This window comes from Mus caroli, chromosome 13, assembly GCF_900094665.2.
Source record: "Mus caroli chromosome 13, CAROLI_EIJ_v1.1, whole genome shotgun sequence".
NCBI lineage: Eukaryota > Metazoa > Chordata > Mammalia > Rodentia > Muridae > Mus > Mus caroli.
In genome coordinates this window covers 90,867,280-90,885,142 of record NC_034582.1, presented here as the reverse complement: position 1 = coordinate 90,885,142, position 17,863 = coordinate 90,867,280, and the positions used below count along the sequence as shown (strand labels likewise).

Sequence of the window (17,863 nt, the reverse complement as noted above, 5' to 3'; positions counted from 1 at the left end):
GTCCAGACACTTAGGTGGAAGACCAACTAATGTGTTTCATAAAGTCACAGGGAAAGTTTTCTCTTTCCAGGACATGGTATGTATGGTGAAATGCGGTGGCATGGTGCAGCAGGAGGGCATTCCTTAGGGGGCCCATGCTAAGGCATCCCCGCCCCCAGGTACCAGCTATACAAGGGGGTGAGAAGGGAGTGTGGGAAAGAAAAGGGACAGAGAAGGACAGAAAGTGAGAGGAGAGAGAGAGAAAGGAAGAGACCAGCTGGGAATAGGGGGAAGGAGGGAGAGAGAGAGGCCAAAGAGAGGGAGAGAGAGGCCAAAAAGTCCTTTTATAGCAAGCCAGACCCTTACCTGACTGTTGCTAGGTAACTGATGGGCGGAGCCTAGAGGAACCGCTAACAGTGTACACAAGGTAATAGATACACATACCATGCTTTAGTGGATCAGATGATTTACGCCAAATCTCTACAAGACTCCTTGTACTTCCATTTTTTCATAATATTTTGGATTGAGCAGTTTACCTCTCTCTCTCTCTTTATATATATATATATATATATATATATATATATATATATATATATGGGATGTTTAACAGATTTCTCTTCTGAATAGTTAGGTTTGCGGGAACATGAAGTGAAAGTAAAGGGTTCGCTCACAGCCAATTTCCACCTTACTCTCCTCTCTGTGGACACCTGGTCTCACGGTGGTTCGTTTGTTACAATCTACATTTGTAACAACCCAGGCCTATCACTATTACCCACCGTCCTCAGGGCCTACCAGGTCTAGCTCTTGGTGCTCCACAGGTTTGGACCACATAACCATCCACCAGTGTGCATCATTCAGAATAGCTCCACTTCCCCAGCAACCCTATTTCCCGTCTCCTCCCTAGCCACAGCATATCAAGTACAACTTCGTCTTTCTTTAAAAAAAAAAAAAAAGATTTATTTATTATTATATGTAAGTACACCGTAGCTGTCTTCAGACACTCCAGAAAAAGGCATCAGATTTCATTATGGATGGTCGTGAGCCACCATATGGTTGCTGGGATTTGAACTCAGGAAGAGCAGTCAGTGCTCTTAACCACTAAGCCATCTCGCCAGCCCAACTTCGTCTTTCTTGTTCTCTCCCTCACCTACCAGTCTTGGTGCCTGAACCTGCTCTCCTCCCTTTTAACCTTCAGAGTAGCCCTGATGCATAGACACTTCATGCGCGCCCTTTTTTTTTTTTTTTTTTTTTTTTTTGGTCTTTCGAGACAGGGTTTCTNCTTTCGAGACAGGGTTTCTCTGTGTTGCTCTGACTGTCCTGGAACTCACTTTGTAGACCAGGCTGGCCTCGAACTCAGAAATCCACCTGCCTCTCTCTGCCTCCCGAGTGCTGGGATTAAAGGCGTGAGCCACCACGCCCGGCTCTGCGTGCCCTTTTATTGAGATATTATAATGAGAAATTATCATCTGTAGATTGATGGACTCTCTGGAAACACCAGAAAAGGTTCTTAAGAGGCCGCCACGACAGACACATAGCCCCTAAGCTTTCTTCTGCTCTTTCTCCTTCTACCCTTCAGATGTATCAATTATTTCAAAACTCCTAGGCTCTCTCAGAATGGCTCCCTCCGCCAGCGTATCCATGAGTATTTAAAGCTTGCCATACATCCTGGGCAGTCTCAGAGGAAGCAGATACTGCCCTTGGCACTTTGCTTGGTCATGTCTACTAAGAGTCTGGGCTCACCTTTGTGGTCGCAATAGTAGCCTGGCTCCCGGGTGGGGGAGGAGCGGGTCTCAGCCAGTCTGCCTCCTAACACTCCCTCACCAGTAGTTGTAAAATAACTTAGGGGTAAAACAAGTGATCTGATAAGCCAGCAAAGGATTGGTAAAAAAGACGTGCTGAAATTCCAACTGCCTCTCCCCAACCGCAGCCACCCATCTTTGCCCAGATAAAGGTTATGGTTGCTAAGGAAACCAGACTAAAGAGCTAGACAGAAACTTTGTCTCCTTTGGTTTCTCAAGACTCACAAAGCAAGCCCGGCTGCAAGCGGAGCTGGACATAGCTATGGTCGATTTATGGTAGATTTATCATTTACTTAGCAAAATTGCTTTTGATTCAGTCACGCTGCAGTGTCCAAGCCTCCCCTCCTCTAAAAGTTAGGTCTTTAACCTAGAGTTTTCCAATGTCTGACAAATGGCAAGAGCTTTGAAACTCATTGTCTCTGATTAAATTCAAGTGTGGGACAGATGGCTAAGTCTGAGTACGTGTCAGACAGGCAAAGCACTTAAGATTTGCAACAGGCAAGACCAGGAATTAGCTGTTACGTCTTTGCATTTATTCATATGTTCATGTGCACCATGAATGTGGCTGGAAACCTTATTTGTGTGTGCACTTTATTCAAAAACACTCCCAAACAAAGCCACTGCTCTCCCTGTGCCAAGCCTCCTCTCAAGTCCCTTAACTCAAAATCCATTTTCCTCAGACGTTCAGGACAACCGCAGCAACTTTCTGAACCCCTTAGCTTGTCCAGAGCCCACGATTTGATCTTTACTTCTTTTCTTGGAACCCAGCTATTGAGATATTTACTTATTTTAATGAACAAACATTTGTCTGTAGAAAAAAAGGAGGGGGGAGGAAGCAGCCTCAAGCAACTGCAGCTCATTCAGAGCTGTCACACACAGCAAGAGAACAGACCACTGCCACTGGCAGAAACTCAAAGGAAGCCAAGTGGGAAGGCTTTATTGTAGGGGAGGAGGGAGGAGAAGGCTGGGGTTGAATGGAGTCTGTCAGCTTTGGGAGACAGCAGGTGGGCCCACTAGATGCCAGCCAGCATCCTGTGGTGGCGATTGGTTGGAACATACATTTAGTTGGGTTTTTTTGTTTGTTTGTTTGGTTTGGTGTTTGTTTGTTTGTTTGTTTGTTTGTTTGTTTTTAAGGGATGAAAACTTTGGAACCTGTCAGTTATTAATCAAGAACTAGCCATCTGAGACTCTGTGTGTGTGTGTGTTTTAGAGAATAACCATGAGTGTAATTCCTCATGAGTGCTCATCCTCATTTTGTAAGATACATCTCTAACTAGCCTGGTGTTTGCCAAATCTGCGAGGCTGATGACCAGCAAGTCCTGGGAATCCTCCTGCCTCCATGTCCCCACACCCCATCTTCTAGGGTCCCCATGGTTGCACAGCAAACACTTTACTAAGCTATCTCTCAGCCCCATTTAAAGCAACTTTTTACGGGGGTATTTGCCTTTCTGGACCGGCTCCTAGACACTCTTCTTCTTCCAAGACTGCTTAGAAGTAGGACAGCTTTCTGGTTGGTTACTGGATTTGAGTCTTAAGGCATTATCAACCTCCTATGGGTCCCATTTTCTCAATCTCTCTTCTGTCTTTCTTCTGTCTCTGTCTCTCTGTCTCTCTTTGTCTCTCTCTCGAGCTCACGAGCTCGCTCGTACACACACACACACACTGTAACCTTATCTTTGGGCATCCATTGTGAGGACTCATTGGAGACGTGGGCAAAGACACTTTGCTCCTGCTTCTTCATCCTCATGCCAGGCAGGCTCAGGAGCTGCTGGCCTCTTCAATCATTTCCCCAAGCTCAGCTTCTGGATAGGACAGATCAAGCCAGCCTTGAGCTCCCACTATTAGTACAGTGACACCTGAACGTTACAGAGAGCCTACTATGTGCCAGGCATGAGCTTAGTGCTTTCCTTAAAATGGTTACATTGTTCAGCTTTGCTGTTTGCACCAGTTGGTGCCTATGTAAGGATGGAGGAGCCACGGCTGAGGGATGCTGGGAAAGGTTTCTGTCTGGTCTACGTCACTGCCAAGCTCATCACTAACAGTGCCCCCAGTTCATCATGGCACCCACACATGTCAACCGAACTGTGGTGTGCAGTGGCTCTGCTTATTCACTGTGAGAGCCAGCCCTACCTAACCCCACCCACCGTAGTGGATAACCTGGGCTCAGCTGTCAGTTCTCTTTTGTTCCCCTTACTGGTGACATCAGTGCAACTGTCTTATAGGGAAGTTCTGTCCCTAACCATTCATCCATCTTGGTAAAAGTTCATGTGACCTAGTTCTTACCAAGAGATTAAAAGTGGTCCATGTGAGCCTATTAGGCAAACTGTTAGCATCCTAAGAAAAAAAGAACACCCCCTCGGGCACTTTTCACCTACTCTGACTCCCCAGCAAGCAGACAGGACTCTGCGTGATGCAGCTGTTATCCTGTGATCATGAGAATTAAGATCCAAGCCCAGGAGAACAATGTTTAGAGAATCGCCTCAGACTCCTGACAGCCCACCTTTGTCATGTGCCAGGCACCACCGGTTTTACCACTGTGGGCAGATTGCTGCCATGAAGACAGAAGTCGTTGAAATTTTTGTGTTTGAGCTCATTGTGGTGTCTGAAGGTGAGAGATTAAGATGAAACACCTTCACATGTTCACATGTCCACATGTCCCAACTGAGGTACGCACGCACACATACCTGTCCAGGGCTGGGGACATGGCTCTAGTGGTGAAGTGTTTGCCACACAAGCCTAGAGGCCCAAGTTCCATCCCCAGAATCCACTTTGAAGGCCAGGTACAGTAAGACATGGTTGTAATCCCAGAACTGGGGAGGCAGCGACAGGAGATACCTGGAACTCACTGCATAGCCAGCCTAGCTTTGTGAGCCAGCCCCAGGCCAGTCAGAGACCATCTGAAAAGCAAAGTGGGTGGCACCAGTGAATAAGCAGCACTGAGGTTGTCCTCTGGCTTCCCAACACATTCGTGCACACACACTCGCACATACACAATCTTAAGAGTTCTGTCCATAACGATCTCCGTTAGTAACTATTTGCCACCGCTCTTCCAAGTTTCACTTAATGAACCTGTGCCAACTTCCTCTCTTCCCTGTCATCTGCTGTCATACTTGTGTGAACCACTGGGTTTCCATGGGTCATACACACTGTGCCTTCGGCATCTGAAGGCTTGGAGATTTGTTCCCAAAAGCCTGGCTCTACCCCAGCCTCACCCAGCATGGAACCAACTGAGCCTTCTGTCAACTCAAGGCCTCTGCTAACACCTTGGTCAAGGTCCAGCAGTTATAACTGCATTGTGCCTGCTCACGAGACTGATTCCTAGAGTCCCTATTAGGTAGCATTTAGTTTCTGGCCAGGAAAGACTGTGCCCAACATTGCTCTGCACATGGGAATCAGGGGCCTGGCCCAAGTGATAAAGGGACATCAATGTGACATGAAGCCACTGTGAAGAGAGCAGGAGGCTTCATCCAGCTACACACAGCTGTCAACTCAGAAGCAGCCAAGTGTGCCTGCAGATCACACCAGAGCATTCTGTCCCCTGACAGAGAATGACTGACGACACTCTTCAAACTTCCCTGTCATTGGATGGAGAGCACGAGGCTCCACCCCTTCCTGACAGCTCTTCAATAAAGTACAACCCACCAAGAGGCAAAGTCTAGATTCTAATATAAGGAATACACCGCACACTTCAGGTTGCAAGTGACACAGAAATGACACACACTGCTTTGCTTATAGAGATTCTACTCTCTAGATGCCAGAACTCAGGGGCAGGGACAAGAGGAGCAGAATTCAAGGTCAGCCTTGTCTATATTTGAGAGTTTATAAGCCAGTTAGGGCTAGAGAGAGGGAGGGGGGAGGAGAAGGGAATGGGGAGAAGGGAGGAAGAGAGAAGAGAAAGAAAGCCAAATAAATTTTTTTATGTACGGAACGCCTTTCATAAAATGGGTGCTAAATGGTTAAATGAAACATTCAGAAAACACGTGAACTAATCTTCACATTGATTAAATGAGAAAACACATTTCCAATGCTTAAAATTTCATTGCTGTCAAATAAAAACTCACAATACAATGAAGAGAAAATCTCTAATAATTTATTGACCTTCAGTTTCACATCGTGAAAAAAAAAATAACAGTTTTACAAAACCTTAAAAATGTAGTAGATGCAAACAAGAACATACAGACACGACCGACCATCTTCTAACTTCTACAGGGTTGGGTATGTGAACCACTTATTCAATAGCCAAGAGAGGGATATTATGCGGCTCTAATCACTCTTATTCAGACAGGTGTCAAGCCTGAGAAAAGAGGCTCCCCCATTATACCAGAAGTGGAAGGCTGCCCTTTGTTATCCGTTTCCAGGGCAACCGGCTCACAAAATAAGAAGAACCTCCCCTGTCTTATGCCAGGGTTTTTGTGTGTACTGTGCTGTGAATTGTATTTGCTTCAAAGTGTGGGACATTTCACAGGGTGAGAATGGTCAAGTAGCAAGCCCAAATGCCTAGATCAATTGAATGAGCGGGAGTCTAGAAAGTTCCCCTGCCGGCTGGGGGCCCACCCTTGCAGGGCAGCTCCCTCTGGCTCACACAGTAATTAATAGAGGATTCAAGGCCAGACCACAACTTTGAAACAGCTGCAGAGAATTCTCCTGCTCTCAGCAGCAGTGAAGATCTTGAGACAGATTTGCATTGTAAACTATGGAGCGGGGACAGCTATAAGACAACTGATCATGCCACCAGGGTACAATCAGACACTTACACTGCTTAGAATACATCTAAGGACCAGAAACTGACTGCTCAAATGTTCCAACGGCTCATTTGTTTTTTGTTTTTTTGGTCCAACTACAGTCCACTTACTCACGGCACAGACAGACGTGTATAATTAGCCTAAAGTACTAAGGTGGAGAGAAATGTTAAGGAATTATCCGTCATTAGACAAGGTAAACACACTCACAATGTAAAGGTGGTTATCTGCCTTAAGTTCTATTTTTTAATACAGCACTGTGAGAAATATGGATCAAAGCAGGCAGAGTTGCAAGCTCTGGTCTTCCCCAAATCCCTGGGGAAGTGCCCACTGTACTAATACCTACCACTGCACGGTTAGGAAACAAGCACTTAAGAGGAGCAAAGAATGTATTCACAAATGATCCCAATAGGACCGGAGGACCTCCACAGGCCACCTTGTAACACTGACCCCAAAGATGTCACTTTCGTGTACCAAAGAGCTCTTTCAACATGTATCCAAGGGTGAACAATAACGTTTACATTGTATCAAAATGGATGTTTTCCTCGGAGTATGAGCCTTTCTAAATCAAGGTCCAAGAGCCACATGGTCAGTGAGTTTGTTTACACTCCGCACATTTTAGTTCCCCCCCCCCCCACTGGTGTGGTTACTCGCCCAGGGTAAATAAATAGATAAATAAATAAGCTTTGGACAATGTCTTCACCTGTGCCCTATATACAGAAATATTCTGGAACCTCTCCAAGGTTTCAGGACATTACACAAACGGGGGGAAATACTATAAAGTAATTTGGTCCTTTCCAAGAGTCAGCAGCCGAGACCAAAGTTAGGTAAATCAGACGGGCAGACCAATACCCTGCTCTTGTGTGTCCTGCCATCAGTGTGACCAGGGTACCTCAATAAAGAGTGGTCTAGGAAAGGTTTCTCTGCCTCTGGGATGTAATTGAAGTTTCTGTCTTGGAATCTGTCTCTGTCCCGACACTTCAAAAAATGCACCCCTCCCCCACCCCACCCTCTACTTATCCTCCCAAATTACAGCCCCAAAGTCTTCTTTTTGTGTGCGGCAAAGCACACCAACAACTACAAAATGTGCAAAACATACGACCATCCACACAGGCCCATACACATGGAGACAACGTAAGCACTGTTTCAGCATGCAGGCCGCAAACAATAAATAGCTAAATCTAGAACACATTTCTTAACAGCCAAGAGAAGGTTTAAAGTCACTTATAAATAGCAAAGAGCATCTACCGAACAGCTACCAACAATGTCCCCATTGTCTTGAGACGTTCCTGGGGGGGACCACAACCCTTCGAGATGAGTGGAGAGTCCTGGGGTTCCCATTCTCCAGTCAGCCGGGCCAGCTTCCCTCCTGACCCTTGCTTGGCTTTGCATCTCCAACGGCAGCTGGCATGGAGGCATCAAGCTCAGTCTTCAGAGGAAGCTGACAACCATTGCAAATCTTGCACATAAATGGTGGGGCCATGGAAATCAAAAGCTGAATGAGGTACAGCAAGGGAAAAGCCCAGCTTTTCTCTCCCTTTGAGGGGCTGATTAACGCTGACATTAATCCACAATTACCAGACAAGGACTAGATCACAAGTTCAGTCATTCATATTTAAACCATGTGCTTGCTACTTATATTGAAAAAAATCCCGCCCCTCCCCCCACCCCTTCCTTCATGTCCACTTGAGAGTGTTCGCAAGGTGCAGCCGATGGTATTCGAGGAGTCTCAGTAGCAACTGCTCCTGTTTTTCTTTCTCTTCATTAAACTTGCCTTCTCCAAAGCAGAAATGACATCTCATCTCACCGTGCATCAGAATGAGCTAAAACAGGAGAGAAAGAAAGAGGAAAAAAAAAAGTATGAGAGATTTGTGATACATCGTGTTTTAAGACATTCGCTAATAAGCAGGCTATTTAGAAAAATTCAGACTCAGGGCAGAGCTGAGCAGACCACTTCTGAAGGTCTGAATGCAATAGAACTGTGTTCAGGCTGAGTTCAACCAGAACTGTGCACACACAGCAGGCTGATACCATGATGATGGTCAGCCCATAAAACAATGGTGTCCAATGCCTGCCCTCTCTCATGCATGAGTATGTTCAAACTCAAGCCTACACAGGTTGATGCTATGATGAGCTGCCATCTTCTGTTTCCAATGTTTGGAAAGAGCTATTGTGACATAATCACTGTGTGTGTGTGTGTATGTGTGGGGGGTGTCAAGAAAAGGAGACACCGCGCACCCCCCCCAACCCACTGATCATAAAGAATCCAAGTGAGGCTTTTCAGAGACAGAAGGCAGCCATAGTTTTAAAATGCATCTCCCCCACTCGCTGCCGCAGTATCCCCAAGCAGGGACAAAGGGAGTTTTTGCAGGACCACTCACTAACTGATCAAATTCTTCTCTTCGCCTTGTGTGCGTTCAGAAGTGTGAGTCAGTTCCTAATTGTTTGTCTTGGCTGTTGCCTAACAGTGATTCAAGCCTACAAGACATTCCTTAGCCTTTGGTGTCATCCCTTAGCCCCACCTCCTTGTAACCTGTATATCCACATTAGGCCAAAAGAATGTGTCTTGTAACACATAACCTCTCAAGACACAGCACACTCAGAAAGGAAGAGGGGGTAGTTTCTAAAAGAAGACGCAAGGCAAAGAGAAGTCCACATCCTGTCAGGCGGAGGCCATAAGACACCACAAAATTACTAGAAAATCGGAGTAGTTTCTCTTCTAACCCACTGACTGACTGAGCAGCAGGGGTCAGTGCAGATCTCCGTGGTGGGTGAGGTCTCTGTCCTGGGAAGGTGTCTGCTATCCCTGGATGCATTCAGAAATCAGAGGACTGGGGTGGAGGGCAGGGCTGACACCCAAGGGCATGTCTGAATGTCATTCCACAGGGCTCTAAGTGTTTTTAACAGCATCTTGCGTATAGTAAACTTTTAACCATTGTTCTCCCTGTCGGAAACCCAAAGACTGGCTTTGATCAGGGGCTCATGTCACCCTTTAAAAGCAGCAAGCCGGCCCTATCAAGATCAATTTTTATGTGCTTGCCTTTTCTGTCGGGGATACCAAGGGTGAGGAATGCTGTTTTACATGTAACACAGCATTTCAGTTTGCTGTTTCCCAGGGACCGGAAGCAAGTGATTAGGTTCAAATACCTTAACGCAGTCACTCTGGGCTGGAAAAAGGAACCAAAACTAAAGACTAGAAATCACAAACAGCTGATAATCAAAGGAACGGAATGTCCCCGGGACACACAGAGTGAGCTCCAGCCAGATCAGAGCAAGGTCTCACTGCAGGAGAAGTCAGTAATACACAGTTGGCTCTGGGCTAGATGGGGCTAGGTGTTCCCACCACCCACCAGTCTGAACTGGGACAGTTTTCTGGACGTTGTGGTTAAAATCACTCAACAAGAGCTGTCTTAAGTCCAGGGAGACCTGAAAGGAGGTCAAGAGAACACTGGCAACCTCTCACTTGGTCCTTGCCTCCCAATCTCCCAGTGGCCATTTCTGACCTACCACCACAGTCCCTGGCAAGTTTTCCAGCTGCACTACACACAGTTGGTTCTGAACTAACTCTTAATTTTGAGTCTGTTAATTAGCGCTTCTCACCTAAGATGTTTTTTAGACCTGCTTGAGAGTTGAGTCATGCACCCGTATCTCAAATGAAATAACCACTTGCAGAACACTTGTTTATTCTGGATTACTGCGATGCCAGCTAGGCTGCACAAACCAGTTTGGTGTGGGGTGCTTGCTGTCAGTAGACTGCTCCTCGGAGGAGGTTTCTGACTGTTGCTGCTCCTCTGGAGGAATCCCATGCCCAGGGACCACGGCCCTGCTGGCTGGGGCAGCTTGGGGGAGACAGCCAAGGGGTTGAAAACAACCATGACACAACGTGAAAGGGAGACCAGTCTTGGTGCGTTTAAGTGAGCTACTTAACATGGAAAAAGAAAGGTTTAAAAGATGAAACCCCTCTGGTTAGCTTACAACCGCTCTGGGGGTATCCCCATTTTTCCTTCCAAAGGCCCCTTTAGAGGTGTCCCACCCTAAGGAAAGCAGAGCCAAAGTTCTCTCTGGTTCCTCCACAGTGACATTATTTTCTTCTCTTCCGGTTAGCAGTGAGTTGGGAGTCAGCGCGCCCCTGGGCCTCTGTTAAGCCAGTTTGGGTTTTGTTGTTGTTTTGTCAACTTGACAAAAGCTAGAGTCATTTGAGGGGAGGGACCCTCAGTCAATATTACCTGTATACATGCCTTTGGACATGATGGATATGGGAGGACCCAGGCCACTGTAGGCAGTGCTAGCTCTGGGCAGGTGGTCTTGGGATATACAGGAAAGCAGTCTGAGCTAGCTAAGGGAGCAAGCCTTCAGGCTCCTGCCTTGAGTTCTTGCCTTGACCTTCCTCACCAATGGGCTGTGACCTGATAACAGGTCAGAGAAATGAGTCCATCCCTCCCCTTTACTGCTGGTGGTCATGGTGTTTACCATAGCAATAGGATTCTAAACAGACACACAAGCTGGGGCAATTCCTGGGCCAGGCCTGAGGATATTCCACAGGAGCGAAGCAGCCACACGTGACACCTAACTGTGCAGGCTGATGATTAATTATTGGATTCAAGAGAACAATACATTCTTATGTATGACATAGCATACAATTTGTGTTCGTCCCAACAGCAGAGTCAGGCTGACTGATTAACTAACTCTCTCCAAAGGATGAAGTTAGAGCTGACTATGTCTACACAAGACATCACTTTTCAGGAGCACAACCTAGATTTTCCTCCAAAATTAACACATGCTCTGAAGGGATGGGGTGTATTTTGAGGGGAGGCATTTTAAATAAGTGACTATACAACTCTGGAGTCAATAAACTAGGAGCCGCGAGCAGGGTTTTTTTGTAAGTCTATTATAAAGTACAGAAAGACCTGGAGAAGTGAAGTTGGAACAGCAACAGAGCATCCCTGGGATGGTCCCGGATGAAGGCGATCAGGCGGCAGCTCAACTGCATACTCAAGTGCTTATGCTCTGGGGTCATTCCTCACTGACCTGACCACTTACTGAGGTCTAGGACTTTGGGCAATGTACAGGTCAGGCTCCATAGCTTATCATGGTTGTGCATCTGCATAGGGAGATTAGTGATGCCATCCCAGGGGTTGTTCTGAGCATCCAAGGATGCTTGAGTGAAGCATGTGGTCCTGCCCTAGGAACACAGTGAGCACGTTACAACCACTGGCTGGAATCACAATGGAAGTCTGGGGTTCCCACTCTGGCTGGATACTTGTATCACTGGAAAACTTTCTTTAAAGTATTATAGCAATGGGTTCCACCCCAAACCCCCAAAAATAATGTCTCTAGAGTGGGCAGCTTCTGAAAATCTCTTTGGGAGACTCTGAGGTTCAGTGACAGCTGAGAACCACTGGTTTCTGTTAAAAGGGGTGCCAGTGGTGGTCAACCCAAGCAGTTATGTTGTAGGAATGCAAAGCCTTTCAAGTTTGTACATGTGTGACTTCAGATAAGACAACAAGCAGTCCATCTCAGTCCACATCCACTCAAGCTACCAGGCTGAAATTTCCAGCTTGCACCTCCAGCTACGGGTTCTTACCTCATGCGTGCTTTCTTTAGGATGCTCTACATTAGGAAGGCAGGTGTTTCCAGGTGCTGACGAATGCAGTAGGGATCAGAGAGTAGGGAACTGTGGTTATGCTGTTCCACACATCTAAAGTTGGGTCGTAACAGTCCAAAGTCTTGCAGCGCTGAATGCCGAAGTACCCTCCAACCACGTAAAGCTTGTTCCCGGAGGCCACGGCGTGGCAGCTCATGCGCTTGGCTGTCACATCTCCTACCTTGGTCCACTGGTAAGTCTCACTATTGAATTTGTAAGCGGAGCAGGCAGAGAACTCTGTATCCCCACCCATGATAAAAATCTGGTTCCCCAGCACAGCTGCGGCTGTGTAACGCCAGGGCTGGGGACAGGTGGCCGGCACTGACCATCTGTTCTCGCATTGATCGTAACACTGAACCTTGGGCAGCTTGTCGTGGCTCACGCTGGTACCCCCGAAAGCAAACAGCTTAAGTTTGGCACTCACTACAGCAGCATTGCTGACGCCTTCTCGGAGTGGGGCTACCATGGTCCATTTGTTGGTTGTGGGGTCATACTGTTCTACTTGCTTTAGGGAGACCGAGGGGGAGGCTGGGAGGCAGCCAGTTGCAGCTGTGTGCCCACCGACCACATATAGGCAGTGCTTCAGTTCAGCTGATCCATGGCCAAACCTGGCCACCAGCATGGGGGCAGCCTTGGACCACTCCTCATGCAGGGTATCGTAAACCCAGACATCTTTTGAGACTCCATTCTCTGATCCCCGCCCCCCAGTAATATATACTTTGCAGCCAATTGCACATGCGCTGAACTCTTTCCTAGGGCTGGGAATGTCAGCCTTGGGAATGATTTCTTTAGCCTTCTGGTCTACCAAGTACAGTTTGTCACACATGAAAGTCTGCCCTCCCAGGAGGAAGAGGGCATGGCCAGTTTTCCGAGGACGAGCACAGAGACTGGTGACCACACCGTCATTCTGTAAGATTTTTAGTTTGCACCTGATGGCCTCTTCCACGATCTCCTTACTCTTTCTCTGCTTGGTGATGAGTTCTTCCATTGCCACGTTCTCCATGAGATAGATGGCAGGAAGGAGGGCCAGCCTCACTGTCTGCAACAGTTCTGGGAGGTAACAGTAGCGCTTCTTCAGGTCATAGCTTATCCAGTTCATCGCAGACTCATACACCAGCCTTTCGTCTTCCGTCTCCAGTTCTTCACTGGACAGCAGCTGCACGACCATGTCCTGGGGCAACTGGAGGAAATCTTCGTTCTTCCGAATGGTTTGGAAGTTGCTGAGACACATTCTCCAGGAGAGTTCGTACAGCTTGGTGCACTGGTGGGCATCAGACAACAGCAGCATACCCAGGCAGTTGGTGGGATGCAGGTTCTTCTCCAGAAATTCTGCACACGCATCTCTGATGTCCTGAAACTCCAGCATGTCACCAGCCTCCAGGAGCGACTCAGCATTTTCTTCATTGATAATGACCCGGGAGGAGTATGCGTAGTCTAGAAGCAACTCTAAGACTTCTGGGTGGATGGAATTGTCGAAGTTCACCTCACTGTCCTGGCTCTCTTTCAGGCCACCACTGAACATGGCTTCAAAGTAGCGGCTGCATGCAGCCAGCACTGCACGGTGGCAAGGGAAGGTCCTGTTTCCCGCATGGAGAAGGACATCTGTGAAGAGCCGCTGCTGACGCAGAAGGTTCAGGTGAGTGAGAACGCTGTCCGCGTAGGAGGACTTATGAAACAGGTAGATGTTGATGGAGCCACTGCTGGCCCTGGACTTGCGGTTCTCATGCACACTGACTGACATTTTGTTTCAACTCCTAAAAGAAAAGAAAACAAACCCATTGAAGCCGGTGTTCTTGATGTTCCCAGCTGTAGCACAAAAGCAACAATCACTTAGACAAAGAAAACAGAGCCTTGTTGTTGTCAGTCCACTGCCTCCAGTTCCGAGGGGGGGGTGGGTATGGCCACTCCAGAACAAAGTCGGAGAGAACTATTAGGAAGGAGAGACACACCTTGTAATGCTGCTGAGCTATCGGAACCATTCATGGTTGGGGGGCTAGGTAGGGGAAGAGGATAGAGGCGGTTTAAAAGCAGGTTTATTTAGAAGACCTGACTGACAACTTCCAACTTTCCGAATACCAGAAGTTCTTGAGACTTTGTAAGTCAGCAAAAGCTGAGGGAGGCCAGCCTCAGTCTCTCAGTTCCCAGGGCTAGGCCAGCTGATTCACTACAGGCCACTTAAAATGCCAAGCTTCCCGCTCTCATAATGCCAGGAACGTCAGGAGGCTACCGGCTTAGCTTTAAAGCCCTATGCAACATAAAGCCACGTGTAAAACCAACACCTACCAATTAGAAATTCTATTAAGAATTCCTTTGGTCAGCCCCAAACTCACGCATACACGCAACTACCCAACTCCTGAAGTGGCCAAGCTTTTACTCCAAGGTAAAAGAGACCGTTTCTACCTAGACAGCTCTACTGCTCCAGAGCTCTAAATGCACAGAATGTAAACATTTGTGCACATTGATCCTCAGGCTGCAGGGAAAGCACGGGGTAGATGCTGGCCACAATTACCTCCCATCTTTCTGAACCTGGACAGCTTCCAAAATGAGACTTTGGCACATAAAAGGAAGAATATTTTGAGCAGGCAGCTTCGTGCTGTTTTTTTTTTCCCTGTTCTTCCTGCTCTATACCAATTCTTGGAAAACCATCACAAGAACAAAGGATGCTTCCACCCACCTCTTTGATTAAACACTCCATCACCGGGACTGTTATGTACCTGCTGCAGATGCAGCACCTGCATACTGGGAGTTCAAACTGCAAACACTGCTTTATGTAAATGTAAAAGCACACAGGGGTGTGTGTGTGTGTGTGATTCATGTTCCTATGTGTGAATTTTAACTGCCATTGTTCATGGAGGGCTACTGTAGAATTTATTGGCTAGCTTATTGCTTTTCTAAGTACCAAAATTAGCACCAGTGGAATCTAATGCTATCTTTTTGGGGCATCTGTTGTAAGAAAACTAGGGGCCAATAATATGGACAATGTCCACTATCCATCTTTAAAAAATGGAATTAACTCCCCCTTCTGACAACACTCTTCTTAGGCTCTGAAGGAGGATAAAGCCTTAAGAACCTGCCAGAAGAGGTTGTTTATGGCGGTAGGATAGGCTCTGTAGTTAGCTACTGTATCTTTTCTGATGCAAACAGCCTGAACTTACAGCACAGCTGGGTCCCACTGCTTTTCCTTCAGTCATTCAGATTTTTTATTTATATGCCAGAAATTATTAATAAATACGGCTTGCCAGATTCATGAGCTAAAACTGCCCCCCCCCCGCCCCCAGCTGTGAGGTTTGGCACAGAAAAAAGTAACAAAGGTAGGTGTCTGATGAGACACTCAGTATCTTTAGGTGAGGTAACTTGTTTTCCTCTAGTTTTGGAATGTTACTTTTCATGCTGGGTAAACAAGACCAAAGAGAACCAAGTAAGCATCAAACTTACAAAGCTTCAGTGTTGTGAAGCCTGCAACACAGCACCCAGGAATTCCCAATGGGTAGCAAGATGAAGAGGACCCAAGCATCTCCCCTACCTCAAGCAAAGGCTCTCTCTTCTAGTCCAGCTTAACCCAATGTGGAAAGTTCTGCAGAATGACCGGGTGGAGGCATCCTCTGTGAAGATACTAAGCTTAGGAAGTGTTCAGGCTCCCAGGCACTTGCAATCTGCTTGCTTTATCCCCGTAGATGCCATTTAAATGAATGCATTCAGTCTGAGTTATTTTGAGGAAGACTTTAAGCCTAAACCTCTAAATGATTGTCTCTAGTCTAAGGAAGCTGCCTCCTCTCGGGCTGAGAGCCAAGAAAGGAACACAAGAATCTAAGTGCTAGCAGGCTGAGCTGGAATCCCACAGGGCTGGGGAGTCAAGGTGGTATAAAACAACGTTCACAACCAGGTGTATACTTAAAAAAACAGTTTGTCTAGAAGGCCTACAGGATGTGCACCTCTCTGCATCCTGTGTTTATGCTGCTGTGTTTTCTAAGTCTCCCCCAGAAAACCAGGAGGCAGAGTCTACCCTGTCACCTTGGATCCCATCCCACTGGGAGGGAATGTCACTGTCACAATCTCTCATCTTGCAACCACTGTATGATTAAAACAAAAAGGTGCGCCTGAAGACCCTAGGGAGACAACTTGCTCTCTGATTTAGAATCATGCAAACATCAAAATATCCAGACATAATTTATACATACGGTTACTAAAACACACCTTCAACATAAAATGAATCATTCTTTCCAACATTTTTTAAAGACCCCAGAGACATAAATCTGCATGCTAAGGAAATGACCCCCAAAATGCACACATATACTTAACTTGGGTCTACAAAGAAGGCAGAGAAAAAGACTGCTATTACTGTGAACATCAAAAGGGCACCTAGTTCAGTGACTTCGGTTCACTTCCTGCTGCTTCTAGGCAGGACGTCTGCCTCCAACACTGGGAGCACCTCCGTCTCTCTCCTGGTTTTTTAAGCCTGATCTCGATCCCACGAGTAAAGAAGCCAGGCAGAGGTTCCCAAGCACTCACATTACTGACAACAACGGAACCACACGATAAAGATGTTTACCAAAATAGCTCTTCGCCACGCCGTCCCCTCCAACACTTGCAACGGCTACTCAACACGCTGGACATGCCAGTGAGGACGACACCAAACTACAAGTCCAAGTCCACGCTTTCATCTCCACCCCGCCCACCAATTCCTACCTAGCCTTTGAAATTAATAATGTCATTCTAAAAGGCAAAAGCTTGCAGAAGAAACTCGTTTTTCAGGAACCAGTTTTCATTCATTTGGCTGCAGTCAAGTGGCCGCAGGAGGAGGTCTGCGCATGGCCTCCACCGCCCCCCAAAGCCGGCTAACGAGGCACCCTGGGGAACCGATCCCACGCGCAGGGCTTCCTGGAGACTGCTAGGAGCCGGGATGATATCCCCCAACCTGGCTCCTCGCACCCACCGAGACTTGCCCGGGCGTTACACCGCAGAGGGGAGGCAAGTCGCTCTCCCAGCTCCGTCCCCACTCCAGCGACTGTTCTGCCTCGAGAGCACCTCCTGGGCTTAAGCCACAGCCAGGGTGGCCGGCGCCGGCTCGGTGCTCCCAAGCACACCCCGCGGTCGACTCCCACCGCCCGAAACCCGGGCGCCCGCAACAGGTTTGGGGTTGCAGGGCAAACTTACAGTAGTGGCGGCTGGCCTCTGCACACAACCGGCTGCGGTTCTTGCCTCGGTCACCCGCAGGGAGCCGACGAAGGGCGTCTCTGTTTCAGGAAGCGGTGGCGATCGCCGGGGAGAAAAGAGCGCCGGGAAGGGAGGCGATAGCGTCCGGGGTAGTGGCTCCCGGGCCGGTTTCGGCAGGCAGCTGACCTCGGTCTCCGGATCTGCTGCTACGGACCTGGCGCCCCGGCCGGGCGCGCGCCTAGCCAGGGGAGAGTGAGCCTGCGGCGGCCGCGCCGCGGAGGAAGGCGGGCTGCACGCAGGGGGAGGGAACGGGGCTGCGGCGTGAGCGCTGGCGGCCGCCTGGCGTCGGCTCTGGGTCTCTGCAGCGCCTCCGTCGCGCCGCTGGCTCTGAGGCTGCGGGAGCTGACTGCGCCTGGCCACCGTGCGCCGGGCTATAAGTTGCGCCCGGGAGGGGGCGCGTATGCAAAGAGGCTCGCTAGGGGGAGGAGGGAGGAAGCGCGTCCACGACGCCGGCAGGAGCGGGAGGAGCTGGGGGGGAGGGGGCTGAC

The 17,863-nt window shown here is 48.1% G+C and overlaps 1 protein-coding gene across 3 annotated transcripts; it reads right to left on the bottom strand.

Annotated features, from left to right (window-relative positions):
* Positions 1–5,846: 5,846 nt before the first annotated feature.
* On the bottom strand, positions 5,847–17,726 carry Enc1 (ectodermal-neural cortex 1). 3 transcript variants are annotated; one of them, XM_021180649.2, is made up of 3 exons: positions 17,316–17,726; positions 12,102–13,915; positions 5,847–8,340 (listed from the first exon to the last, which is right to left on the bottom strand). In XM_021180649.2, exon 2 carries the CDS (start codon positions 13,900–13,902, stop codon positions 12,133–12,135), a length of 1,770 nt encoding a protein of 589 aa, XP_021036308.1. In that variant the 5' UTR covers positions 13,903–13,915; positions 17,316–17,726; the 3' UTR covers positions 5,847–8,340; positions 12,102–12,132. The 3 variants fall into 3 exon arrangements, with proteins under 3 accessions (XP_021036308.1, XP_029324316.1, XP_029324317.1); XM_029468456.1 differs by lacking the exon at positions 17,316–17,726 and adding an exon at positions 15,685–15,837; XM_029468457.1 differs by lacking the exon at positions 17,316–17,726 and adding an exon at positions 14,445–14,463.
* Between the last annotated feature and the right edge of the window lie 137 nt (positions 17,727–17,863).

Excerpts from the sequence above, each read along its gene's own strand:
- Enc1 (XM_021180649.2), bottom strand. The coding sequence starts at position 13,902 with ATGTCAGTCAGTGTGCATGAGAACCGCAAGTCCAGGGCCAGCAGTGGC.